Source organism: Clavelina lepadiformis, chromosome 3 (genome assembly GCF_947623445.1).
Source record: "Clavelina lepadiformis chromosome 3, kaClaLepa1.1, whole genome shotgun sequence".
Lineage (NCBI taxonomy): Eukaryota > Metazoa > Chordata > Ascidiacea > Aplousobranchia > Clavelinidae > Clavelina > Clavelina lepadiformis.
The window spans coordinates 133,720-160,915 of record NC_135242.1 but is presented as its reverse complement, the minus strand read 5'-3'; the positions used below and the strand labels follow the sequence as shown (position 1 = coordinate 160,915).

General features: G+C 40.6%; 2 protein-coding genes across 6 annotated transcripts; both read left to right on the top strand.

Annotated features, from left to right (window-relative positions):
* The first annotated feature begins 5,605 nt into the window (after positions 1-5,605).
* On the top strand, positions 5,606-15,850 carry LOC143449319 (dual oxidase 2-like). Of its 3 annotated transcripts, none has more exons than XM_076949472.1 (33): positions 5,606-5,766; positions 6,445-6,564; positions 7,764-7,925; positions 7,990-8,180; positions 8,244-8,375; positions 8,452-8,593; positions 8,660-8,826; positions 8,905-9,001; positions 9,072-9,183; positions 9,262-9,379; positions 9,435-9,590; positions 9,661-9,801; positions 9,918-10,096; positions 10,162-10,283; positions 10,355-10,501; positions 10,609-10,772; positions 10,839-11,000; positions 11,083-11,268; positions 11,334-11,562; positions 11,626-11,719; positions 11,787-11,962; positions 12,046-12,078; positions 12,333-12,432; positions 12,902-13,107; positions 13,185-13,415; positions 13,506-13,689; positions 13,768-13,891; positions 13,980-14,159; positions 14,232-14,402; positions 14,606-14,764; positions 14,833-14,988; positions 15,060-15,188; positions 15,254-15,850. In XM_076949472.1, the coding sequence occupies exons 1-33, from the start codon at positions 5,724-5,726 to the stop codon at positions 15,374-15,376; spliced, it is 4,836 nt and encodes a 1,611-aa protein (XP_076805587.1). In that variant the 5' UTR covers positions 5,606-5,723; the 3' UTR covers positions 15,377-15,850. The 3 variants fall into 3 exon arrangements, with proteins under 3 accessions (XP_076805587.1, XP_076805586.1, XP_076805588.1); XM_076949471.1 differs by having other exon boundaries at positions 9,072-9,184; positions 9,257-9,379; XM_076949473.1 differs by lacking the exon at positions 12,046-12,078 and having other exon boundaries at positions 9,072-9,184; positions 9,257-9,379.
* Positions 15,851-15,997: 147 nt separating this feature from the next.
* LOC143449321 (uncharacterized) lies at positions 15,998-26,404 on the top strand. 3 transcript variants are annotated; one of them, XM_076949475.1, is made up of 11 exons: positions 15,998-16,464; positions 16,829-17,077; positions 17,345-17,532; positions 24,580-24,637; positions 24,754-24,873; positions 25,001-25,084; positions 25,180-25,380; positions 25,446-25,671; positions 25,791-25,994; positions 26,061-26,235; positions 26,298-26,404. In XM_076949475.1, the coding sequence occupies exons 4-10, from the start codon at positions 24,612-24,614 to the stop codon at positions 26,136-26,138; spliced, it is 939 nt and encodes a 312-aa protein (XP_076805590.1). In that variant the 5' UTR covers positions 15,998-16,464; positions 16,829-17,077; positions 17,345-17,532; positions 24,580-24,611; the 3' UTR covers positions 26,139-26,235; positions 26,298-26,404. The 3 variants fall into 3 exon arrangements, with proteins under 3 accessions (XP_076805590.1, XP_076805589.1, XP_076805591.1); XM_076949474.1 differs by having other exon boundaries at positions 24,536-24,637; XM_076949476.1 differs by lacking the exon at positions 26,298-26,404 and having other exon boundaries at positions 24,536-24,637; positions 25,808-25,994; positions 26,061-26,199.
* Positions 26,405-27,196: the final 792 nt, after the last annotated feature.

Below are 27,196 nucleotides of genomic sequence, written 5' to 3'. Positions count from 1 at the left end.
GTCATTACAATTGAGAACACAGGGACTGGAGTATGAACTATACAAAACTCACAGGCGCTGGGGCTGCTGATACATGATGTCTAATCTAGTCTTTAAAATCCTGTGCCTGTAATAAAAGTCTGTATGATGTGAGGAAAACCTTAATCTTCAAACAGCTACTTATAAACTAGCTGTAATATGCACAAAATACCAACTCAAAGGTGTAGCAGTTAAATCACCTGGCTCGGCTTGCTACCATCCTAGTTAGCTGTTCCAAATTCATTCTACAGTTTCAAATTCGAGAAATACAATATAAAACAATCAATTAAAAAAGTTGAAACTTGGACTAAGACAAGGTCAGTATCAAGACTCAAGTCAAGCTGTGCAAAGATTTTTCTCAATCCTAAGATAAAGGTTGTGATTCCGTACCATAGAAGTTGTTTATTCTCTCTACCGCTGTAACCAGTATGTTAAAGAAGTAAAATGCAGCTCTGAGATGTAGAGGTATAGCAAAATCCAAAGCAGCAGTGAAACCAACATAAAAGAATTTTATGAAACTTTAATAATTGCGTTTATTTATACTGTATTACTGGTATTAGTGACCAGACTAACCATTTATTCATCTTTTTTGTTTGGTTGCAATATCCTTGCACATTTTAAGCCCTTGGGCTTTGCTGCCATTTCCCTCTCATTGTTTGCTGGTGGAAATTTATTTTATTTTATAACACTACACTGACTAGCATTGTTTTTTTCGTCCCGCTACCACAGACAATGACAATTTCACAAACAATAGAAAACAACTGACCATTTATATTTATGCCACTCTTGCTGTATCACCGTTTTGTTTAAAGAGTCAATATCACTATAAGTACATCATGCAGCCTGTTGTTTAAAAAAGGCGGCTAGATTAAAAGAAAGGTTATAAAAAAGTTGATTTTAGTTATTTAAGGTTTAACTGAAGCTACATTAAACCTGCTGGAAGGAAGATTTAGGTTAGTAACACGTACCAGTATATTATGGAATGATGTTTAAGCTAGGTTCACAAGGAACTGTAAAAAATAGCTTCAAACGCATGATGTTTTCCGGCAAATTAGTGACAGCCTTTTGTTTATTTCATTATTTATTTCTACTAAAAACTCAGTCTAATTTAAGATAAATTATGCTACCTAATGTTGATGTAATATAACAACATGTTTAACCGATTAAGAAATAATACAATCAAGAGGAATGAATATCAATTATTTGTGTTTGTTAAAGTCAAGACGACCCGACAAGTAGACAGCAGAGCAAGGTTATCTTCACAACTACTCAACTGTAATCGTTAAACACTGAGTAAACATACCTTTCTATTGACAGACTAGCCTAATTGTCGTTTACCATATTTACATTTGAAGTGTTTTCTTCAACAGCCACAGGCTAACGAAGTGGGCTAGAAAAATACCAATAGCGTAACAGGCTGGGCATGTACTGTAGTAGCTTTTTCTGAATTCAGAATCAGGCCAGACTGGAAATCATGGCACTTTTCGACAAGATATTAAGGTTGCAAGATGGCCAGTAATGGAAAGGCCGGGTGCAGAATGAATAAATTTGGGTGCACTTTGCCGTCTGGTAGGCAAAATGCAGAAACTGTGGGCTCCGTTTTCAAGAGGTAATGTCTACATGTGAAACGTTCGGGTGTAGCAAGCACAGTCTTCAAAAATCTTGAGGATGTAGTCGCCACGCATTCCACAATGGATAGCTAGCAGCCGGTGAGATAGTTGCCCAAACCATAGAAGAGTTTGGCATAGAAGTATACAGATAGGTATAATCTAGTGCTGACATTTAGTACAGACTTACCAGTAGTCCAGTGCTGCACCGACATATTAGAAGGTTTGCAACTAGGCTAGGCCTAGAAGGGTCACAATGTTAAATATTGCGTCTATGATGATTGCCATGTAGTGATTGTCAACGTCCCGGACTGCTAATTGTAGTCGTTTCTAGCAAGATCTTGTGTTCGTCCTTTGGTTGTTCACTGTTAGACCCAATAATTGAGTTGGCAGCTTCTGTCCCCATTATTAAGTGCGAAAATGCACCTAAAGCTGTCAATTCCGAAGTGCGTCAGCGCCCTACCTTATGCGAGATAACACTATTTATTATAGATGCACTGAAGTCACTCCAACGGTTGTAACTGCATTACCAATGCCATTTGCACAGATAAACCTATGCTATATGCTAAACTAACGAGTAATCACACTGTACTATGCTGTAGTTCGTATCAACACAACAGCCTATAGATCTCAATAATGTACAGCAGTAGCCTTCACCGTACAATGACCAGCCATAGTTTCCCATAAAATGGATTACTCATTCCAACACGATTAGCCTTACAACAATTACTTTGAAAGATGGAAATATTCTTTTTAGCCCATACGAATGGGTAATCCGTGCATTCCTTTTTCCCTTTCCTATGGGCTAATCCTTGACGAAGCGGGTGTTCTTTTAGTAGATTAGGCTTGCAGGGCTGTAGGCTTGAGTCGCTAGGTTATTGAATAGACTTATTCCTTAACTGTTTGCATTTCTTTTCTGCGGAAGCCATTTTCATTGAATTAGGCCTACACTGAAAATAATAGTACCGGTAAGTGATATTTCTTTACCTTATACCTGCTTGTTTATTTAGATTTAGACCTGTAACTTGACTAAAAATAGCAGTGCTAAATTTAAAAGTTACAATGCCCAAAAGAAAATGTACATTTACAAACGAGATAAAAAGAGAATACCCATATTTGAAAGAAAGCGTTGATGGTAAAGCGCTCTGCAATTATTGTGGGTCTGTTTTTTCAATTAGTCATGGCGGACGATCAGATATTGACAAACACTCGGAAACCAAAAAAGACAAATCTTCTAGGAGTAGCATGTCGACTTGGAAACTATGTTCAATTCGATATTTCTTCCTTTTGCTGTATCGAAAAGGTGTAAGTTCTACAGAGTGACTACTTCACCGGAAAAAAACTCCCTAACCTTTTGTTAATGATAGGCCGTTAGGTTAGGAGAATAGACACGCAAAAACTTGATTTTAGCTATTTAGGATTTAATTGAAGTTAAATTTGCATTAAAAGGTAGATTTAGGTAATTAGTTTACTACATTGTAACATTCAAGTTAGGTTAAAAAGAACCGGTAAAATGTCGCTTTGAACGCACGATTATTCCAGTGAAATAGAGGCAGCCCTCTTTGTATCGTTAACGTCAATTCCTTCCTATTTTTCTATATTATTATTTGAAGAAGAATTCGTGTTCTTGTTTGTTATTTATTTCATTGTATTCGATAAAAATTTTATTGTGACGTCATATGTCGAAAGCGTCCCGCTTTGAAGCCACAACATTATGGTAAGCCTACTTAGGAGGCAAAGGAAATATTTAACAATTGTAACCGCCACCGGCCGTGTCAATGCTAAGGTCAGTGTAGGTACGGTATATATGGGCACGCAGACACCAAAAAGTCTCGTAAAAGGTCATAAAGTCTCAGTATGAAAGTTTGTAGCCTACTTTTCCTTTAATTGCACCTGCAGCTCAAAGGAAATTGTTAACAAGCGTTGCAAAGTTGTATTTTGCAAGAAGTGTACAGCATACGCACACCCAAAGCTGTACCTGAACGTTTTCAGGTGTAGGTCGAACGCAGAAACAAATTGGTTTTTGCTTGGTGGATCATGTCAACTTACCAACGTCAATAAGCAGACTTTAACGAAACAAAGCTGATTGTGCTAAATACTTCTTGCTTTTGCGCTAACTTTTGTACAAAGCAAAGTAACCCCACCACTAAAGTGCCAACGACAATTACAGCAGGGTCTCAGTTTCAGAAGAGTTCAGAGAGAATGGCATACAAGCGGGTGGTTATGTAAAATAGTTGCTACTAGTTTAAGGCTGCAATTTCCCTTCAATTTAAGAAAAAGTAGATAGAGACCCCTTAAACTGAAAACTGATCTCTATCGGCGCCAGATTTTCTATTCCTTTATTTTCAAGTGCTCAACGCGTGCGTTGTTAATATTGGCAGCATTGCAGCATGCCTGGTCAGCTGTGAGTCGTGTAAGTGCGGTTGGAGTTTTGCGAAGACGACGGGATGACAAATTGCTAAATTTCCAAAGACTTAAATATCAACCATATTGATTTTTTTTTCTATTTGCACGCTGTTGCAACTTTGAACTTGCTTTTATGACGTTTGCTCCCTTTTACGAGCGACTTAGTTGTGACGTAATAATATGATAAGACGTCATGATATGTTTCCTCTTTGAAGCTTAGATTTAAATTTGATGCTCAATAAATTTAACAACTCCAATTCTCCGCGAAAATTTCACGCTTGTTGATTGTGACATCACTGTTAAGCAGAATTGTTCTGCAGTGGGAGGCATTTTCTATGAACCCTGCATAAGTGCCATTAAATTTTTCGAAGCTTTTTCGCGTTATTTTTACCAAACTCGTGATTACATTCAGCCGGTTGCGGGGGTAGAATGACGTGACAAAGTAAATCGCTGCACTTACCTGGCTCGTTTGCATACGCACGCGATAAACGAAATTCTTGGCGAGCACTCTAGTGTTGTTACGTCACAATTGGCAATTCCGATCGGTGTTTTCCACCAGATTTTATTTCAGTTCCGCAATTTGGAAATTTTAAACGCTCACGTGATTACAATAGCGAAGTTACGTCACAATAGAAATAGAAGCTATTGTAGCAATGGTCTCAAAATTTGCATTGTAAAAAGAGATAGTCTATATTCTATAACAACTGATGCGAATCGAAGCCTAAATCGCGCCACAGAAAAACGAGAGACAATTGACGCAATAACAGAAACGCGGAAACGCGATTCAGCGTCAGAGAAACAACGATTTAATGTCAGGCTCGTCTGAGCGTTGCCTCCACAACAGAGCTGCGCAAAGAGAAGCATTTTAGAGATAAAATGGCAAGTTTGCGAATTTCTTATCACAAGGAAGCAGCATTTGCTGGCAGGGCACGAAACGAACAGATGTTTGCGTTTCATTATTCTGGCATTTCTCGGAAACTTTCTCAAACGTGAAACGGAAACGGATTTTTGCAAAACAGATTTATAAACAAAGATCATTATGACACGATACCAGTTTTCATTTATACTGTCGTGACATCAGAGCTAGTTCTCGTTAACTTTTGTCCTTATTTTGGGCGACTACATAGAAGGAAGTTTTTACTTAAAGGCAACCAGGATCGAATTTCGCGTTCTCAAATAGCTGGGCATGGCATGAAGACGGATAGCTTCAGTGAAGACAATCAGCTGACAAAGTAGTCGCTTAGGTTACAATTTTATTTCTTTAAGTTTGAAATAATTTGTTAGTTGAATTTGCTTTGTCATAAGTTGTCTGCTTTATTCAATCATATATGACGTCATAGAGATCCCCAGAAAGAAGGTCGATGTTAGCATCTCGCTTCAATGGTAGATTTTGTGACTTTGATTTTTAACGTAGTAATTCCCCGTTACACGGCTCATTGAAGCGATATATTGGGGCAGGCTTTATTTTTAACTCGCACTTCTCATTTGAGGCGTCTCACTGTTATTAGTGGACCCGTGTGCATCTGCATGACCGCTCATGGGCGTCATAGCCTGAGCGCCTGCAATTTGAAGCTCGCACTTGCCAATGTATCGCGTTAACCTGTTATTCTGCTTGCAGCTTGTTGGTACAAGTAGCTTGTTACTCTATTAAGTTGTATTCGACAAAACTGTACCGATTTCGGCTCTCTAGCGATGTTCGGAATCCAACCAACCTGCCTCGTCGCAATCTTTACACGTGAGTATGACGTAATGTAGTATGACGTATGTAACGTGTTTCATGAATTATTTGTTTTATTCGATGCTGTTATGTTGGTTGCACTTTAAATTATAAATCTTTGAAAACCGCTGATGCCCGATAATTATGTTCTCACAAAGCAGTGCGCGATGAAACCAACGATGATCTAATTTCCTGCTGTGTTTCATCGAACGCGATTTCCGTTAAATTGGTTCCGCGTTGCTTCGAGAACCTTTCCCGATCGCTACTGAATCGAAGCGATTCTTTTTAATATGGATAAAAATATTTGGTTGTGTGAGTTAACCCTATCAATGTCCAACACTTTGTAGATACTCTGCTGTTAATCGCGGGCCTTTGTCTTATAAACACCGTAACGCTTTGTGTCGAAGCTGCGTCGCACTTACATAAATCAGGTTCACGATAAATCACACGTCGATTTATGTTTTCTTGAAACAGTTCTTCAGTTCGGAAAGCAGAAATATTGATGCTTTGTCGAAAGCAAAACGAAACTGTTTTTAGGCGAAATGTCAAAGCTTGGAATGTGTTCGCCGCTTTGTTGACTGAGCTAGATTTGTTCCCCTTGTTCGCTCATAAACCAATCAATTGTTCCCAGCCAAAGTGAAAGTCGACGGACAAAGACTGAGATTGTTGAAACTTATGGCAATATTTACTTTGCAGTTGTGGCGGCGGTAACTGGCCAGGAGTCAGTATTCGGCGGTGGCGGATACGAAGAGAAGGAATATCATCCCTACGATGGCTGGTTCAACAACAGAGCTCATCCAGAGTGGGGGGTTGTAGGTTGGTAGATTGTGACGTAATAAGTAGGGCAACCAGTTTTTTGACCTAAAAAGTTTGAATTTTGACCTTATTTTGAAAAACGCTATACTAATAGTCTCTACACTGTCTACAGCAACTTTCTAATCTAAAACTGCATTTAAAATTGACAAAACGCTTTTCTAGTGTTGACTTTTTTCGTTTCTGCGTATTAAGATTGACAACTTGCAGTTTCAAATGCAATGCCGTCACATCGTGACGTCACAAAACGCGCTGAAAAGCCTTCCCTCTCTTTGTGGCTTTGGTTCTAAGTAAAATTTGCGGGACTGGAATTGTTTGCGGTACAAGAAAAGAGAAAAACGGAAGAATAATATTACAAAATGGTTACAAAATTACAAGTTTAATAGATTTTGACCTAAAAAGAAGACCTAAAGAAACAATTCGACCGTATTTTGACCTAACGTAACATTTTGACTTTATTTGACCTAATAACTTCTATACCACACGTCGTACAAAGCTGAAATTTGTTTTGTGCTTGTTTGATAACATTCTGGGCAGGTTAAAAAAAATTGACCATATTGACTTTTGGTTGCCCTAGTAATAAGTTTCGCGACTTCTTATTTCTTTTGATGACGATCTGGCAGTGCATCACACAGCACTTTTATTACAAAGTAAACCGCCGTCTACGTCACTATATATAATCATAACCTTTGTGATGTGTTTTCAAGGAGCTATTTTTACCAAAGACTCTTTATGTTACAAAACAAAGACCTTTGTGAGTTGTGACGTATTCAAATTTGTTTTAAATTCTGTTTAGTGACTTGCGCTAAAAAGGGAAGTTTCGAGTGAAACAGCCTCAAAATAGAAACGTATATTTTGTTTCGGCCGAAAATAAATTTGTCACCCGCTCCAGTTATGACGTCACATCTATAAATGACGCGTGACTGGGGTTTTTCGAAAATAGAAAGAAATTATTTTTTTACAGAACAGATTTCTCGCGTCATAAGATAAAAGGTTAAACAGGGAAAAAGTTAACTCGATGTACGACGACGCTTTGAAATCTTCCATTATAACCGACTAATAATAGCGGCGAAGTAAAAAAGTTTACTCAGAGTTATCGGGTTTATTTTAGCCCAGCAAGCTGAGGCAAGCAAATTGCTTCCCATTCATTGGACTTAACACTTAATTTCACAACTTATCATATTCGACGAATACCTTCGCAGAGGGACCTCTGACCCGACGGGTGGAATCTCACTACGCTGATGGCACGTACGCGCCCTCTGGCGGCGATCGTCCCAACCCTCGATCTGTCAGCGAGGAAACGATGAGCGGCCTCACTGGGGAGGGATCTTACGTCAACAGAACCGCACTGCTCGTTTTCTTCGGTATGACGTCATTAAGCTCCCGACATCAGCTCTTATAGTAACGTCATTCATTATACCTTATAAGGTCAACAAGTGGTCGAGGAGATCTTGGACGCGCAGAGACCCGGATGCCCGCCCGAGTACTTCAATATCCCCATCCCGAAGGGGGATCCCCTGTATGACAAGGAGGGGCGAGGGGACGTTGTTCTCCCGTTCCTGCGATCAAGATATGACATGTCAATCACCGGCTACAACCCCAACCAGCCCCGACAGCAGGTGGGTAGGTCGCCTTCTTCACCGACTCGTTTCCCAACAAACTTTCATTTGTAAAAATTCTAGTTGAACGAAATCACCCCGTTCATTGATGGAGGCCTCACCTATGGGGTGAGCAAGGCCTGGGCGGATGCTCTGCGTCTGTTGAAGTCGAATTGTTCGGAAAGGAGCGCCAGCAACAACTTATTCGCGTCACAGGTCCATCATTCACTCATTACCTCGATATAACCGCATTGCTGTGTGGGTTTAACTGAGCGAGCTTTTTGCATTCCAGGACGACCCGCAAGATTGTCGGGGTGAGCTGGCCTCTTATAAAGGGGACGGGAGATTCCCGGTCGAAAACTCACTTGGTCTGCCCCTGGCTAACCCGCCGCCTCCCCGTGACCATCAGTTGAAGTCGGCGACGAGATTCTTCCGTAAGTGACAACTCTGTTTGTTCGCGATGTTCGGTTTGTTCAGTGCAAGCGGTCGATGTGTTTCAGGACTGGGGAACCCCCGTGGTAACGAAAACCCTTTTCTTCTTACGTTTGGTATTTTGTGGTTTCGACATCATAATTGGTTGGCACGTGAGTTTCGTAAACACAATTCTGATTGGTCGGACGAGAAGGTATACAATGAAGCTCGCGCCATGAACATCGCGATCCATCAGGTAAAATGCTTTAAGCATAGCAGCGATCAGCAGTGTTTCCCTTCCATTTTGATAAAATATTCTTTCTTGTCTTTGCAGAAAATTGTGCTTTACGATTGGTTGCCTTTGCTACTTGGAAGCTGTGAGGGAAGAACAGATGGTGGAGAAATATGTTTGAACGTCACTGAATATGACGGTTGGTTTCTTTATTACATCACAATTCTGTTTTGATCATTCGTAAAAGCTACTCCGATTTTAATCTACAGGGTACAAATCGGCAATTCATCCGGGGGTTACCCACGTTTTTCAATCTGCCGCCATGAGATGGGGTCACACACTGGTGCCACCTGGCGTTTACAGACGAACCGGTTATAACGAGTAAGCATGACCTGTCAGTCACATGACCTGTCTCTTAAGAGGTTAGAATGTCAGAAATTGAAATATTTTTGTCACAAGCGGAACTTGCGAATTTTTGAAAACAACGCGCTTCACCGCCGGTGACAGGCACGACTTTGTCGCTGTGCACGAAAACAAACCTGGCCTGAGGACGTGCAACACTTACTGGAACTCTCTGGTAAGCAACGATGTGAGTTTTCGTCGAGCTCTTTGATTGACTGAAGTATTTGCAGGAGGCGATCCAAGAGACCGACATTGACACGATGCTGATGGGGATGGCGAGCCAAATATCGGAGCGGGAGGACAACATCATCACTCCAGATCTCAGGGGAAACGTGTTTGGACCTTTGGAGTTTTCACGACGTGATCTCATGGCTCTTAACATTCAGGTGATAAAACACCAATTTATCTTCTATATCAGTCGTTAAATGCTAATGATTGGACGCGTGTTTTTGTCAGAGAGGGCGCGACCACGGGTTGCCAGATTACAACACTGCAAGAAGGGCGTTCGGTTTGCAGGAAAAGCAGACTTTTGAGGAAATCAATCCCACACTTTTCAACACTCAAAGTGGAAAGACTGAGCGGGCAAACGGGACAGGAGTCAGTAAATTTATTTTGTAGCAAGTATTGGACAAGATTAATTCTGCTTTCTCTGTAGATTAATTATTGGAATACACGAATTTATGAAACTTCGTAAAACTATTATAAATGTTTAGGTTCTTGAAAGACTCAAACAAGTTCACAACAACACGCTGAGCAAAGTTGACGTTTGGACCGGAGGGCTGCTTGAAACGCAGCAAGGTGGGCCGGGGGAGTTGTTCCGGGCGATCATTCGCGACCAGTTTCTCAGGATTCGTGACGGAGACAGATTTTGGTTCGAGAACACAAGAAACGGGTGAGAAGAGATGTTTTGCGAATAAACAATCATCAGCAATCGTCTCCATGCCTCTGCTCTTTCAGGTTGTTCTCATCAAGTCAACTTTCATTCATTTGGAACACGACCATACGTGATGTGATACTTCGCACGAACCCTTCCATGAAAGAATCGGACATCCAGGGTAACCCCTTCCAATGGAGGACAGGTAGGAACTGACCTCACCATGGCGACAACGTCGTTATATTGGAGATGCTCTTTGCATTTTTTCATCTTTAGGCGACTCAAACCTAAACTGCCCTCAACCGGACCAGTTGAGCGAACTTGATATGGAGAACTGCACAGACCCTGAGTATTTTGACTACTTCAGTGGCAGCGAGGTCTCTTACGCTCTTACCTTCACTTCGTTCGGACTTTTCATAATCGGTGCGTTGCTTGAACAAGAGTGAACCTACATAGGAGGAGATCACTCGAACGCTTTGTTTGAAATTGTCCAAGAAAACAGTCAAGCGCTTTAATTCTTTCATTTTCAGCGACTCTGTTGTTCTTGATCATCCTCGGCAAACAAAATGAGTCCAAGAGGAAAGTGATGAAGAAGCGAGCTGCCGCGCTCACCAAGAAGCAAAGTACTCAACAAAGTGGCGATGATTACGACATTGCTACGGAAATTCTGGGCAAGAAGTCCCGTGAAATAACCGTGAGTTAAAGCGGAAATATCGAATGTCACTGATTGTTTCAAACTTCTAAATAAACCCTGTTTTAGATTAAATTGGGTCCAGGAAAACTGATTCAAATAAAAACTGTTAGTGGACGAAAACTTCGCACGATTGACCTTTCCAAGTCAGACGAAGTCCTCATCTGTCGTTCATACAGCAAAGAAAGGACGGAAATGTTTTTACGAGTTTCCGACGATACCCACGACTTGGTGAGTTTTTGCATCGGGTTTTGTTTAACCAACTCCGTAGATAATTACAAGCAAAGTCTTTTATTTGTTGAAATATATTCAGGTTCTCAATTTCAATGACAGCGAAGAACGAGACAGTTTCGTGGTAAGAGCGAAAACTTTCCTCCAAGAGAACAACATCCGGTACAACGACACTGAAGTCAGCTCAAGTCAACTGATGGGGCAAGCCAGCACCAAGGAGATGAGGGATAAATTGTTACAGAGATTTTTCAAAACTGCGCTAGCTGCTGTAAGACTGCTTTGAACATTGAAACTCTCAAATGAGAACACATTTCTAATTTACTTTCTGTTTAGTCTGTTAAACTGGAAACTGACGAAGGCGAAAGCTTACGAGATCTTGTTAACTCGAAAGAGGCGCGAAAGTTTATCCACGTCGAGTTAAGCAAGAGAGAGTTTGCTGAATACCTGAAGCTGAAACCCGACAGCTTGTTCGTGGAGCAAATGTTCAGCACAGCGGACACCGACCAAAGCGGTGCCATCTCCTTCCGGGAGTTTCTTGACATCATGGTCCTCTTTACTAAAGGTGACCCGTCACGTTCTGTTCTAATGCGGGCTTCGTTTCTTCACGTTCGCTTATAATTTTAAGGCTCTCCTGACGACAAGGCCAAACTCATGTTTAACATGTACGACTTGGACAAAAGTGGAGAACTGTCAGTTGATGAATTCAGAGTCATGCTCAAGTAAGATGTCTGTGTTTCTATCACACATCGTCGTTTGCATGTTTTACAACTCGGCAGTTTCTTGCAGGTCGATGATGGAAATGGTGAGCACGTCAGTCGAAAGCGAACAACTCGACGATCTTGTCAACACAATGATGACCAGCCATGGCTTCGGGAACAAGACCTCTTTAACTTTGAACGATTTTAACAAGATCATGTCGAAGTATTCTACGGAGCTGAGCGACGCGTCCCTTCACGTCCCAGGTAACGTGAATGTATTTGAACTTGTCAGCAGCGGCTAATAACCTATTTCATCCGACACTAACTTAATCTGTTAATGTTTAAAGTTGGGAATGGAGACCAAGATGGTTTTGACAGAGGTATCGCCATCATTTAAAGTTTATTAAGTTCACTGCAGATTTTGCATCCCATTATAAGATAGCATGCTTTCAGTTGTCACCACATCGAAAATAATTTGCACAAGCACATCTTATTTTTAATTTCATTCGTCAACTCAACTCCTTTATGTTTTCTGAAATTTTATTTTTATTTTAAAGAACTTCTGTTTGTTATGAAAGCAGTTAACTTTACAATGGTCTGTGATTTTCATTTGTTTGTCTTAAACTGAACAAAGGCATCGACAAACAACGGCAACAGACTGTCATGCACGCAGCACCAGCTCGCGAGAATCGTGCCCTCAGAGCAAGGCGGACTGTGAGAGCATACGCCGAAAAGTAAGCCTGGTTTTCTGGTTTTAGGAACTGTAAATAAAATATTGCAGTGAACCACGACAAAAACATGGCGGCTTTTGTGTTCCCTTTCACGCTTTGTAACCAATTCGTTTAGAGCAAACATGTACAGTAAAGCGTATTATGTCATGCTAAGGACGCACTGTTTCGTGTTTGTGGTCTTGCTTAGGACGTTGTAAGCAAACAAATTAATGTAAGTTGGATGTAACATGTGGCTGTAGTTGGCTGTGGCTTCGTCTGGTGTTTTAAATCCGACACAGAATATTTCCATGCAGGCATTCTCTCACATGCCTCGACTTTCATAACCAACTTTGTGCATCCCAAATCTTGGTATTATTCCAAGTTGTCTGTGCCATAATATTTAAATTTAAACTTCAGAGTGCCAACTTGTACCTTGTTTTTATTTTGTAGTAGTTTTGGTTATTATTTGTTACGTCCATTGTCTCATGTGTAGACGTCATGGCGACGCAGGAATTCGACAACGTGCTGATAGAAAATCACGTGTTCAAGTCAAAGTTACAGAAGCAAAGTTTGAGAAGAATGAAGTTATCCAATGGTGGCAGAGTGTGCAAAAGTACATTCAAAACTACAGACTGGAAATATTTTGGCTTTCGCTGTATCTTCTGGTGTTAGCCGGGATCTTCATCGAACGAGCTTATTGTGAGCACTTTCCACATTAGTCTGACTTTATGAAAAACGTTTTTTTAAATCTAATGTTTTTATACAATATGATGCAGATTACTCCGTGGAGCGAGAATTTGCAGGACTTCGTCGTATTGCTGGCTATGGCGTCTCCATCACACGTGGCGCCGCCTCGGCAATGATGTTTACGTACTGCAGCATACTAGTCACCATGTGCCGTAACACGATTACTGCACTTCGGGAAACATTCCTTCATCGCTATATACCGTTTGATTCTGCCGTCACAATGCATAAGATTATTGCCTGGCTCGCATTGGTATTCACAGGTGAGGTCACAGTGACTCAAAACTCTTTCTAACTGCTGACTCGAAAATTTCCCATGATTAAATACGTCGTTATGAATGGGTTGTTTGCAGTCATGCACATCATTGGTCACTCTCTGAACATTTATGCAATCTCCACCCAACCTGCCGGTGACCTGACCTGCCTGTTCCGAGACTATTGGCGCCCTAGTGACGAGTTGCCCAAGTTCCACTACTGGTGCTGGCAGACTTTGACAGGCATCACCGGAGTTCTTCTCACGCTTATTATCATTGTTATGTGAGTACAAATACAACAGATGGGTTTCAATAGACTCCTGTCACTTTTTATCTTTCCTGCCTTTTGTCATTCCTCCAGGTACATCTTTGCCTCCGACTATTCCCGACAAAGGGTTTTTAAATGGTTTTGGTGGACGCACAACTTCGGTTACTTTGGAGTTTATTTCTTCATGGTTTTTCATGGCAGCGGGTTTTTGGTTCAGGTAAATTTTGTATTTGATTCTCGTTCTTGTATCTACTGGTCGGCTCATATTTTTGGTGAACTAGATTTCCTAAATTTGTCCATTTTAGGATCCTTTCTTTTACTACTTCTTCCTCGGACCTGGCATACTCTACACCCTCGACAAACTGTACAGCGTCAGCAGAAGCAAGACAGAAATAGCAGTCGTTAAAGCTGAACTTCTTCCATCTGAAGTGACCTATCTTGAATTTAAGCGCCCTTCTACCTTTGACTACAAAGCAGGCCAATGGGTAGGTCATGTTCCTTTTTCATGAGAGAATTTCGTCAGCACAAACAAACGTGATCTGTGTTTTTCTTTTCAGGTTCGAATCGCGTGTCTTTCTCAATCTCCGAGCGAATACCATCCATTTACACTGACGTCAGCTCCATCTGAGGACACCTTGAAGCTTCACATAAGAGCGGTGGGGCCGTGGACAATCAACCTCCGAAACATTTACAATCCTGAAGTATTGAGGGATTCTCCTTATCCAAAGGTGCAATTAATGTTGTTAAAGTCAAATTATTGTTTTAAGGTGTTTTCGGCAACCGGTCTCCAGCGATAAGTAAAGTTATACCAGGGCTGTCCCAGCACAGCACAGCAGAAAAGTAGCAGCTGGTCTAAATTTGTTGTCTCCTAAGATTTCTTAGCGGTCGTTAAAATCAAAGCCTGATTTCTGCAACAAAAACTTCCCTGCAGCTTTACCTCGACGGCCCATTCGGTGAAGGGCACCAGGACTGGTACAAATTTGATGTTTCTGTTCTTGTGGGCGGCGGCATCGGTGTCACACCATTCGCTTCCATTTTGAAGGATCTTATCGCAACTGCACAATCAGGAGTGAAAATCGCCTGCAAGAAGGTAAGTTGCTTTTTTGTCTTGCCATGTTATGGACAATGGATAGCATTTTACAAGAGAGACGTGGTTAGGTGTACTTTATGTGGATCACGAGAGACCAGAACCAGTACGAGTGGTTGACCGACATCATACAAGAAGTGGAAGGTAAAGACACAAACGGGGTTCTTGACACTCACATCTTCATCACTCAGTTCCCGCAAAAGTTCGACTTGCGAACCACAATGCTGGTGAGCTTTCAATTTCAGTTGCTTCTTTATTACACTCAATTTGCTTAAAACACATCTTTGTTACGTCACAGTACATCTGCGAGAGACATTTCCAGAAGGTTGCTGGAAAGTCTCTTTTTACTGGCTTGCGGGCTGTCACACACTTTGGTCGTCCCGAATTTAAGTCCTTTTTTGCTTCTTTGCCCGAAGAACATCCTGAGGTTTGCTTTGTTGCTCCATCAACGCACTCGGAAATATTTGTCTTAATTCTGCTTCTCTTTTACAGGTGACAAAATTCGGCGTGTTTAGCTGTGGACCGCCTCCGATGACGAATGGCGTTGATAAGACTTGCTCTGAGCTAAACAAATATGAAGGACCCTCCTTCCTACATCACTTCGAAAACTTTTAAGCAAAAATGCCCGATACTTGTCCTGTACATAGTCTCTATACTTAACAAGCCACTTAGTTGTAACGCATCATTTGCGCTTATAGGTTGACGGCAACATGATTGATTGTGGGCCGTACAATTTATTTTGTTTTAACGTAACCATTATATCTTGAAGTTGTGTCGATGTAGCCAGATTAACAACGGTCCTAAATATGCCTGTTATACTGCAGTTCAACGGATGAACCTAACTTGTTCCGCGTTTAGTTGATAACTGCAACTACTTTGCTGGGGAACCTTTGCATGCAGTTGCAGCACGTTAAGTCTTTCATGTTTTATCAACCCAGAGTGGACAGAAGATATTTTAGGTCTAATCTTGCTTCAAAATGTTTTGTTGCACTTTCAAGCGTTGCTGCAGTATTATTACCCGCTATGTGTATGTAATCAATATTCCCATTCCTAACCAGACGTGTAATAAAATATCACACAATGAAGTTACTACTTGGATGGCAGAATGAGATCTTGTTAAATCAAACCAATTAAGCCCAACATGTCGGTAACAGTCATGTGACGTTTACGGAATAACGCAACACGATGCAAAGCAGATATTTTGATATTTTTTATCTAGTGGCACGAATTTGGACAATTTTACAAAACAAAAGGAACAAGATCCAACCGACAAATATATTTGCAGTTTGTTGCACAACTTAAGTAGCAACCGTCAATTAGTTTCTAACTGTAGCCAAACGACGATATCTGTTTGACACTTCGTTACACTACTTGTAGCCAAACAACATTTAGTTTCTTACTGCAGCCCATCGACAACCGTATTTGACAGTTCTTTCACCAATTGTAGCCAAACTTCAAACAGTTTCTTACTGTAGCCCGGTGATTCTAAAGATTTTTTTCGTTGCGACGCCTTTGGAAGAGTTTGCTTGACTTGCGACGCATCAACGGTGGATTGGTCATTATTAGCAAACAGTAGCAGCGACTCCATCACCAGCACTGACACAATATTGGCTGTGGATGTAGAAAAGATGGCAACTAAAGACATTGTAAAAACCGTGGAAGTTGTTTGTGGACTGTTACTGGCTTATCACCTATCACTACTAGTATGTACTTTGATGTTTACTTGTTCCTTTCCATACGTTCCTTTACTTGTGCTGTTTTATTTTCGGAATATACAATAATAAAACAATGGCTAGCAACAATAATGACTAGGCATTTAAACTTCTTTGTTATGGATATTTCGCAATTTCCCAATTGCTGGAAATTAAAACATGTTTAGTTATTTATATTTCGCATTTTCCAATATGATGATGATTAGTGATTACAACATTTTTGGTAATCGCTATCTCACATTTTCCTCGCTGTTGAAAATTAAATTGTTTTTGGTTGTGAATGTTTCGCATTTTTCTCTACTTGCTGGTCATTAAAACTTCTTTCACTCATTACTTTAAATTTTTATTTTTTCAGACAGACAGTCCCAAAATGCAAGCCGCGCCTGACAGACAGTCTGGGATCTTAAATGCAGCTGAGGAGAAAGATTGGAAGACGGCGTACTCATATTTCTATGAAGCATTTGAGGGCTACGACTCGATAGAGAGCAACAAAGCTGTGTCGTCGTTGAAGTACATGCTGCTGTGCAAGATCATGCTCGGTGCACCTGATGATGTCCAGGCTCTGCTAGGAGGGAAGCTTGCGTTGAAATACTCGGGCAATTAGGTAATACGGATACTGTGTGCTGTCCTCATCACCAAAGAGTTCCTGTTTGAACTCAGCTGGGCCTAAGATAACCTCTTTTCCAATGTAATATAAATAATAAAGACTCCGTATTACAGTACTCCAAACATGTTATTATTCGTACAGAGTTGTGCTTAGGTGTGGCCAGTTTTTCTTATTTCCAAACATTGACTAACAAATTTAGCTGTGGAGGTGTGAATGTTGAAGTAGTTGGCTCCTTGTAAGATGGTGTTGTGCGCTTGTTCATAGATCGAAGCAATGAAGTGCGTGGCAAAGGCAAGTCGCAATCGTTCAATATCGGAGCTTAAAGTGTTTTAACTTTGTATGGAAAAGAGTTAGAAGCCGATCGAATCATACCCGCCCACCTCGACAAGCTTTATGACAACCTGCTGGAACAGAACCTTCTGCGAGTTATCGAACCCTTCTCTAAAGTTCAGGTAACTTTGATTCACAAGGTGAAGAAGTCCTGATATTATTTGATGAGCAGGTGGTTGATAAAACGTATGAGACCGCGCTTGAAGTAATCTCCAGCATGTCCTTGGTCGTCGACAGTCTGTACCAGAAAGCCAAGCAATTGACTTAACCACCTGTTTTGTACATTAAGTTCGCTGCTTGTTTTATGTTTGTGACAATGTGATGTCACAATGCTTTCTATTGTCTGAAATGTTAAATATGAAGAGTTAAACCGTTATGTAAATGAATTCACGACGACGGTCGTAGTTAAAGGGAAGGTTTGGAAGCATTTTGTTAAATTAACTTCAACACGAATGTCTGTTGAAAATTTGTGAAGTTAAAACAACAAAAACAGTAACGGGTTAAGGTGTGCGAAATAAAAAATATATTTGTTGATCGTGCAGAGCTGGAAATTCGAGAACTTAGTGTCAAACGTGGTTTCACTGCTTCGCACCGGCCTCTTAAATCTCAATTTCCACAGCTAGCTCCAAAAAGTCCACCTCGTCGTCATAAGTGCTTCTAAAAGCGTTGGTGAATCCATTGTGACTTTCGCTTTGCAGCAGTGCGTGAGGATTCAAAAATCCAAACATATCATTCAAGTGGTGTATGCCGGTAAACCTAGTTTCAGCTTCAAGTTTAAATCTGTCCAATGCTTGAAACATGCATCGTCTTACTTCTCCAACAACACTAAGGCCAACATCTTCTGCGTGTTCGCCAGGCATTCTCTTTTTTCTGCGAACTCTCCGATCTTCAACTGGAATCTCTAGCTCTGTGCATTTTTTGATCGCTGCATCCACAGAACCTTTAACCAGATTATCTCGTTCTTCCACTAAAAAGTTGACAAACGCTTTCATCTTGTTAGAGCATTGCGCTAACAGCAATCCTTTTTGCTGCAAGTAAGTTTGAGTATCATGAGATTCTCGCAGGATTACTTTCCAAAAACATAAGAAGAAACAGAAAGAAAAATTCTGAATCGCTTCTAGAATACTATGAGCGTCACCTCGTGTATTAAGATTTTCGTTTGGATTACATAGTTCCTCTAGACTCTAGAGCATCCATAAACTCATCAAAACCTGCATGCGTGAAGAGCCTTTACAGCAGCGTGATGTGCGCTCCATCGCGTATCAATCACTCGCTTCAGCGCGATTGGCGCATGCTTTAGAGTTTAGAAGGACATCCCACCTATGAGTAGAGGCAGCAAAAAAAACATACTTTGTAAAACAGCGAAAATCTGTCGCTTAAATGCGGCGATCCGACGGCATGAACACCTGCAAGATTCAGTGTGTGATTTCCACACGGTACGAGTAGTGCTTTTGGATTTATGTTTTTGATTTTTTGCTGAACTCCAGTATGAATTCCCGACATAGTAGATGCGTTGTCGTAGCCTTGTCCCCTACACATCATCACATCTAAGTTGTTTAGTTCAAGTTCATCTAGAATAGATTGAGAAACTTCAGCTGCCGTTTTTCCGCTCAACGGAAAGATATTCAAAAACAATTCCTTCAGTTGGGCAATACTGTTTTTGATTGTTACATATCTGACTATAAGAGTCATTTGATCAGTATGTGATACGTCCGGAGTACTGTCGCACATAATCGCAAAATATTTAGTTTCCCGCACCTCTTCAAGAACGATGTTTTTGACTTTTTTACTGAGAAGCAAAATAAGCTCATTTTGAATAGTGGGAGAAAGATAAGTAGTTGTCATCTTCGTAGAAATACGAATATCAGAAAGGTATTTGATGATTACGGGACTATATTTTATCCAGAAGCTTCACGGTCTCTAAAAAATTCCCTTGGTTGCTGGATTCAAAAGCTTCACGATGTCCTCGAAAAGGAAGGTTTTGCTTACTTAGAAATAATATGACATCAACAACGCTTTCTAAAATTGCTTTCCACTTTTTCGCTCTTCATTCATACAAATGGTGATCTATAGCTTCAGGCCAAGAGGCCACATCATTAGGCAAATTGTTGACTACTGCAACTGCTTCGTCGTTATTTTCACCTTCGTCTCCATCTATAAATGGCAATGCATAATTGATTTCATTGGTATTACTTTTGATAGACCCTGTTTCTTGCGTTTCTGCTGATAAGCTGATATTTTCAGTATCTCTCTGGAGCTCAGCGTTATTGTCTGGGTTTTCATTTGAATCGTTCTCTGGTAATGTTAAAAAAACATTTGAACCAGAAGAGGTTGCAAATTTTAGCATAGCTCCCTTGTGCTTTTTTAATTCTGCTTCTCTTGCTTTTTTCTTCTTTTTAAAAAAAGCTCCACTCTCTTTGACACGTTTCATTTTCGAGTCTAAATTAACACTTGTATAAATTTAACCACAACCTGTCATTTAAACGTTTACAATCAACAACAACTTAAAAGTTTACAATTAAACGTTTAAATGCCCAGGACTGGTTCACCTTCCACAGTTTTCTTGGTCAGCGGGACCAAATTGTAACAAAATAGCTTGTTTACCGCTCCATTTTTTTTAAAATTCTCGTGCTGTGTGCAATGTGCAGCCTCATTTTTCCGCCCCCTTGCAGCCTGCCGCCCCTGGCGCAGAGCCAGAACCGCCAGGTGGCTGCTACGCCACTGACCCCAAGACAGGGTTTAGGAAATTTTGGTGAGCCGTATATGTCAAATTGCTCCTTTAATGTTAGATGTCTATGCCGCCCCGCCAAACGTGCACTTTTTTCCTCGAGTTGTTCGCACGAGATGTATGCGCAGTCATTTAAGGCAGTCAGTTGTAGATGTGGAAGCGGTTTAAGTTTGACGCGTGGAACAAAGTTATAAGAAAGCCAGAGAAAATGTAGTAGGAGGTAGATAGGCTTGCGCATCACTGTTTGCAAAGCATATATCGCAAGATTGGTTTCGCAGACCGCAATTTATAATCGCCGTAATTTACAAGGTGGTAAGAAATGTCACGGCTTGTGCGTGTTAGTGAATCATTTCCACCATTTTGAATCTTAACTCGTTTAACCTGAGGCACAAATTACAGAGCGAACAAGGAGAAACATTTTTCCAGTTTTCGAAATCGCAAAAGTCTTAACCCCAAGAGTCAAGACTGGGTTTAGGAAGTTTGGGTGAGCCGTGTATGTCAAATTGCTTCTTTAATGTTAGATGTCTATGCCGCGCCGCCAAACGTGCACTTTTTTCCTCGAGTTGTTCGCACGAGATGTATGCGCAGTCATTTAAGGCAGTCAGTTGTAGATGTGGAAGCGGTTTAAGTTTGACGCGTGGAACAAAGTTATAAGAAAGCCAGAGAAAATGTAGTAGGAGGTAAATAGGCTTGCTTATCACTGTTTGCAAAGCATATATCGCAAGATTTGTTTTGCAGGCCGTAATTTATAATCGCCGAATTTTACAAAGTGGTAAGCCATGTCACGGCTTGTGCGTGTTAGTGAATCATTTCCACCATTTTGAATCTTAACTCGTTTAACCTGAGACACAAATTACAGAGCGAACAAGGAGAAACATTTTTCCAGTTTTCAAAATCGCAAAAGTCCTAACCCCAAGACAGGGTTTAGGATTTTTTGGTGAGCCGTATATGTCAAATTGCTTCTTTAATGTTAGATGTCTATGCCGCCCCGCCAAACATGCTTTTTTCCCTCGAGTTGTTCGCACGAGATGTATGCGCAGTCATTTAAGGCAGTCATTCGTAGATGTGGAAGCGTTTAAGTATGACGCGTGGAACAAAGTTATAAGAAAGCCAGAGAAAATGTAGTAGGAGTTAGATAGGCTTGCGCACCACTGTTTGGAAAGCATATATCGCAAGATTCGTTTCGCAGACCGTAATTTATAATCGCCGAAATTTACAAGGTGGTAAGGAATGTCACGGCTTGTGCGTGTTAGTGAATCATTTCCACCATTTTGAATCTTAACTCGTTTAACCTGAGACACAAATTACAGAGCGAACTAGGAGAAACATTTTTCCAGTTTTCAAAACCGCAAAAGTCCTAACCCCAAGACTGGGTTTAGGAAGTTTGGGTGAGCCGTGTATGTAAAATTACTTTTTTATTATTAGATGTCTATGCTCCCGCCACGCTTGTTTTTCTCGCGAGATGTTAGAACAGTCATTGGAGACAGCACATCTGACAGACAGATTTTTTTGAAGCCAACAATTTAAAAGCGCTTTCATGTAGAATATTCAAATCATATCTAGCAATCTACGTGTTAATGTTTTCGCCCTCCATGTCTTAGCGAGCGTCGCTCGTGCTCTTTGTAACAACTAAATACATTAGTTCATTCCGACGCATTTTCCAAAGCCGATCGATTTGTTATGCTGCAAATTTATATTGTTAAACTTGTCAAACCGCAACTGCAATTACTTTGTTACGCCGCCCGCGAGTTCTTATCACCGCTTATATCTGATCTTACCGCTTATTTGATCTCACCGCTTATCTTAACGCCTCCGCCGGCGAGTTCTTATCTTAGCCATTAATAACACTGGTCAGCACGATTTTTGCGGCAGACTGTGTTGGGGTCTTTTTTACCTAATTTTGGGGCGCTGAATCCGAATCTGGCATTATTTTTTTTCTATCACATCACGTTTTTGAAATAATATATATGTTCATTATAAATAATATCGCAAATCAGAAACCGCCTCGAAATGTAGAGGTTGTTTTAATCAAAACTGCTGGAACGCTTAATCATGCAAAACACGAACACAAAGCCTCGAAATCATTTAAAAAATATCACTAGAAACTAGCCGTTGAACAATCAATGTAATGATACAGAAATGCCACAATCTTTAAGAGCTCGAAAATTTTCGTTTTAATGGCTTTCGTTTATGGGTAGTGGTGTAATTTTCTCTCTTCAAGTTCCAGCAGTAATGTGCCATCATGTGGCAGTCCCATCGGCCTTGTTAGCGCTCTTTCATATAACTCTAATGTCTTAGTGAAAGCGCTCACCTTATTCTTCACTGAAGTCCCCAAGGTTTTCAGAAAAGTAATCTAAATGATTTTTCAGAAAATGTAGCTTTATGCTCGTATTGCATATCTTCTCTTGCATACTGGATAACATTTCTTTTAAGAGGTCTCGATAGTTCTCTGCTTTTCTGTTGCCAAAGGAGTTACTAACAACTAAAGAAAATCATTCCAAGCCCTTGCTTCAACTGTGTTCATTGATGCTGCAAAGTTTGGATCTCTGAACAGCTGCCTTATTTGTGGGCCACTAAAAATTCCAGCCTTTTTCTTTCTTTTCTTCACTGAGACTTGGGAAAGCTTAGCAGATGTACTTAAAGCAATCTCCATTGTGATCAAGAGCCTTAGCATATCATTTCATTGCCCCAAGTTTGATTAGAAGTAGCAGCAGGATGATCTTCTTGGTATCTACTAACGGGTTATGAATGATATGTTTCTCTCCAGGTGTTAAACTGCTCCTTTCTGGCTACTTATCTTTTATCCAATGCTCATCTTTGGCTCTGCTATCCCAGTAGCTGAGAAAACAAGGGTATTTGGTGTAACCACCTTGCTGTCCTAACAGAAAGTTCATCATTTTTACGTCTACACATAATCCCCAGCCATAATCACTGTACTTCAGTGTTTCCAGCACATCCTTAATGTTTTCATACGTTTCTTTGAGTGTCACAGAATGTCCTACTGGAATCGATGTATATTTATTTCCATTGTGAAGTAACACGCACTTCAGGCTTCGTTTTGAGCTGTCAATTTTCTTTTACATTATACGAACAATGTTATGTTTATTGTTGACAATGTTTACGTTTTACTAAAGAGCAGGGTGCTGTCACAAAAAGCATTTAAGTCTACCTTTTAAGTCTCCAGGGCAGATGTATACAGATAAAGACGGTAACTCAGTAATGAGCTAGCAAACGTGATGTATAAACCAAGCGCGATGTATAAAGATGGTAACTAAGTAAAGAGAAACGAAAGAAAAAAATGAATGCGTCCACATATATTTTCGAAATTCGAAAAGAGGTCCGTGATTGAAGAAAGATTGATAACCACTAGATTAAAGTTTACTGAAAACTCTGTCATTCTGTGCTACAACAAAACTTCCAGCCGAGGTTTCATCATAGGTGATTTCAATAACAATATTTGATTTGTTGCTGTTATACGCTCACCGTACCGTCGCTAATGAAAGTCAAAATTTGATCAATTTATGAAATTGGGGAAAATGCGCAGCGAAAAAACCTGACGTGATAGAGCAATTCTGAGCTCAGAATTGGATTCAGCAACCAAAACTTAGCCTAAATCAATCATCAAAGTTCATGCAACAAAGATTTTTTTGTTTTTGTAGACCAATGTAATGATTGACTGCACAGTAACCAAGTCAATTTTTAAAAATCGAGTGAAGGCAAGCGAATTATAAGAAAATTTGGTTCATAGCCCGCAATATAAAATCGTTTTAATGTAGAATGTTCAAATTAGATTAACTGATTTAAGTTAATTGCTGAGGAAATCTAGGTGTTTACGTTTTCGCTCTCCATAACTTCAAATCGCATCTCCTATAATCGGGGAAAGAAAGTTTAGAGGTACTATGAAGGAGAAGCATTTGTCAAGATTAGGTATCCGCAAAAGTCCTAACCCCAGCACTTATAGTTTTAGTTTTCTTTGCTGGAGTTGGGACAACTTGGTTAGTAACGTAGGGTTTAAAAATTTTTAGTTACTGGCATTTTGGGTTTCTCTTCGTTGGGGTTAGGAATTTTCAAGTTACTGCATATCGCATTTTTCCTCCTTGCTGAGGTTAAGTATTTTTCCTCCGCGGTGTTTAACAAAATGCTTCTTATTTTGTTTTCTATGCATTGCCGTGAAAGCAGAAGTTTGTTCGTTTCCGGGGCTAGGACGTTTTCTTGAACGGTATTTCGCGTGTTTTGTCCTCGACGTGGTCAGAGAGATTAACATTTTAAAAGTGCTCTTGAGGCTTTGTAAAGTCCTTGCCGTATTTTACAGACTTTAATGTGAGATAATAAAGTTGAAATGGCTTCTCCTTGCCGAAAAATTTTTTTTTCGCTTAGTTGATTATTTTATTTTGCAGCTCTTTAAAAGAAAAAAAAACTCTGAAACATTTCAATTTTGCAGAGACTGGGTATTTCGAAACTCGAAAAAAGTCAATGAAATCTCTAGTCCAAGGTTTCGGGTGAGAGTTTTCACTTTTTCTTTTACTCTGTACTTGACAGATTTCGTAAAACGGATGTTTTCTTCAAACTCTGTCCTGGGTAGTAGAAGAAAAACGTAAAAATGTTTCTTTTGCAGCTCAGTTGAAGAAGGCCGTAGTTATTTCATTAAAATCGAAGACCAACAGAGATCTAGTTTCGGCCAAAACACAATGGAAAGTATGGGCGAGGTTGGCCAGGAACTAGATCTTGCCTATAAGTAAGCTCTTTAACGTTAGCGTTTAGATTGTTTGTTTTTCGTATAGCGCCCGGATTTGAGTTAAATTCTTATTTTATTTGATAATGTTTACATTAATTCAGAAGTTGTTCCATGTCTGCTGTTTTAGGAACCTCAGCGACTCAACGGTCGAATTCGTGGCTGCCCGGGAAACTGTAGCATCAGAAATGCTACAACACATTGACAGTATTCTGTGAGTAACATGGCTTAAAATTATGCCGGATTTCAAAAATTACCATGCTCTATGTAAACTTTGATGGCTTAAACTGCTTTGTTTTATGATGGAAGCGAAAATATAACTATCAAAAAGGAAACTGAAGAAGAGATGGAAGAGGCAGCAAGGGAAGAAAAAGTGTTGGAGAGAGAAGAAGACGAGATGGTGGTTGATGAAAGGGAATCAGACGAGATGGTAGGTGAAGCGGACAAGAGTGGGGCGGAGGACGTTCATGGGGAAAAAAGTTATCTCAAAAAGAAAGCGAAATACTGCAGGTATGGTCTTTAAGCTGTCCTGAAAACAATATTTCCTATTTTTTTGTGATTTTTATGTTTTTAAGGATCTGCATGAAAATGGTAATTAACGTTGGCCGGCATTGCCGCAACATTCACCAAATCACCTACAACCAGCTGACCAGTAAAGGAAAGCAAAAGTGCCCCTTATGCGGCCAGTTCGTCAAATTCCTGAAAAAGCACCTGAAAGGTGCCAAGCACGTGTTGGATGGCGAACGAGTGCAGGAACTGGTGAGGTCGCTCGATGGTCGGCGACGTGAGAACACGGCGAAGGTAATTGCTTGTGTACATAATTATGTAGCAATATTTAGAGAGAATAAATGCTTCAGAAGTCAGAACATGCTGCGCTTTTAGTTGTATGTGTATTATTATAACGATTATTGTCTGATCAGTCGCCTGAACCAACTAGCCCAGCTTTTACGTGGACTGCCTGCCTCCGAAATTTCTCCGCCTATCTGCAAACTGTTGACGGAGGAGGCAAAAGAGCAGATGAGGCCGAAAAGCAGAAGTCAATTTTGCAACGAGTAGTTGCTCACTGCAACTCTTCCGATTTAAACGCTTTCAGCTTGGACGCCCACCAAGCGAAGCACGTTAAAGTAAGTACCTACGTAGAACTTGCTTTATTTGTGGTTTGTTGCGTTTACTACAGACTACATTGGCAGTTGCTTGAGGAAAGCAGCTGCAAGCCTTCAACATTCATTGCGCACAATGCCGCAATAGTTGCATTCATCAAGTTATGAGAATGAAGTATGCGGCAGCGTGCAACTTCGAGTATCAGGCAACAATGATAAGGGTCAAACAGTGGAATGAATTTTACAGGAGACGCCTCCAGGAGCGGTATGTTATTAGTTTGTTTAAAGTTTTGTTCAAACTTTGATGTTGCCAAAAAATATTTGTAGACGCTACGAAATAAAAGGGCGGGATAGACGGAATGCCGTGCAAACTGAAGACGTGAACAAAGTTCTTCGTTCACGCTATATATCAATATGCATTCGAGACATGCGACGTAAGTGGTGTGAAGCAAAAACGTATGAGGTTTGCCGTTTACAGTAAAGTATTTTCCATTATCTACAGGCATGGTTGAGCATCCCGGACCTGACCGGATGCGCGGATATGGTGAAGTTCTTTTCACCGTATTAACATTTGAAAATGCGCAAAGACCGAGCGCGGTGAGGGGAATGCTGGTGGAAGAAGCGAAGGAGGCAGAAAAGGCCAAAAAAGGATATTATGTCATACGAGTACGTATTGCTGGTCATGTTGTTGGCTGTCAAGTTTGTAAGTGATTGATAATTACTTAAAGTTTTGACAGGTGTTGCATCATAAGACCGGGCTTACGTGCGGGCCGGCTCAAATCGTAGTAAGACCGCCAGTGATGGAAGCCCTTTCTTCGTTCGTGCGAGTAGCGGAAGGTCAAAAATATGTCTTTGAGTGGCGCGGGGAGCAATTGACAAGTTCCCACGTCGCCAAAGCCCTGCAGCATGTCTGCGCAGCTGCAGTGCCAAAGGGCCGCAAACTCACAGCCACCATGGTTCGGAAATGCACAGCGACCCAGGTTTGCTTTCCTCATGTACTGTAATATGTGCAACTATTCTTTATATCCTGCTGGTTGTTTGCAGTATGACGATGCACATATTATTTTGCAGATCCGCGCAAAAAACCCGTAACAACGGGAAATGGTGGCAGGCCTTATGGCGCAACTGCCTTCTACACAGGAAACGCATTACATCAATCCGCTGCAAAGCGACGAGTCCATCATCGCCTTTGATGCTATTCAATCCCTTTATGTAAGATTGCAGTT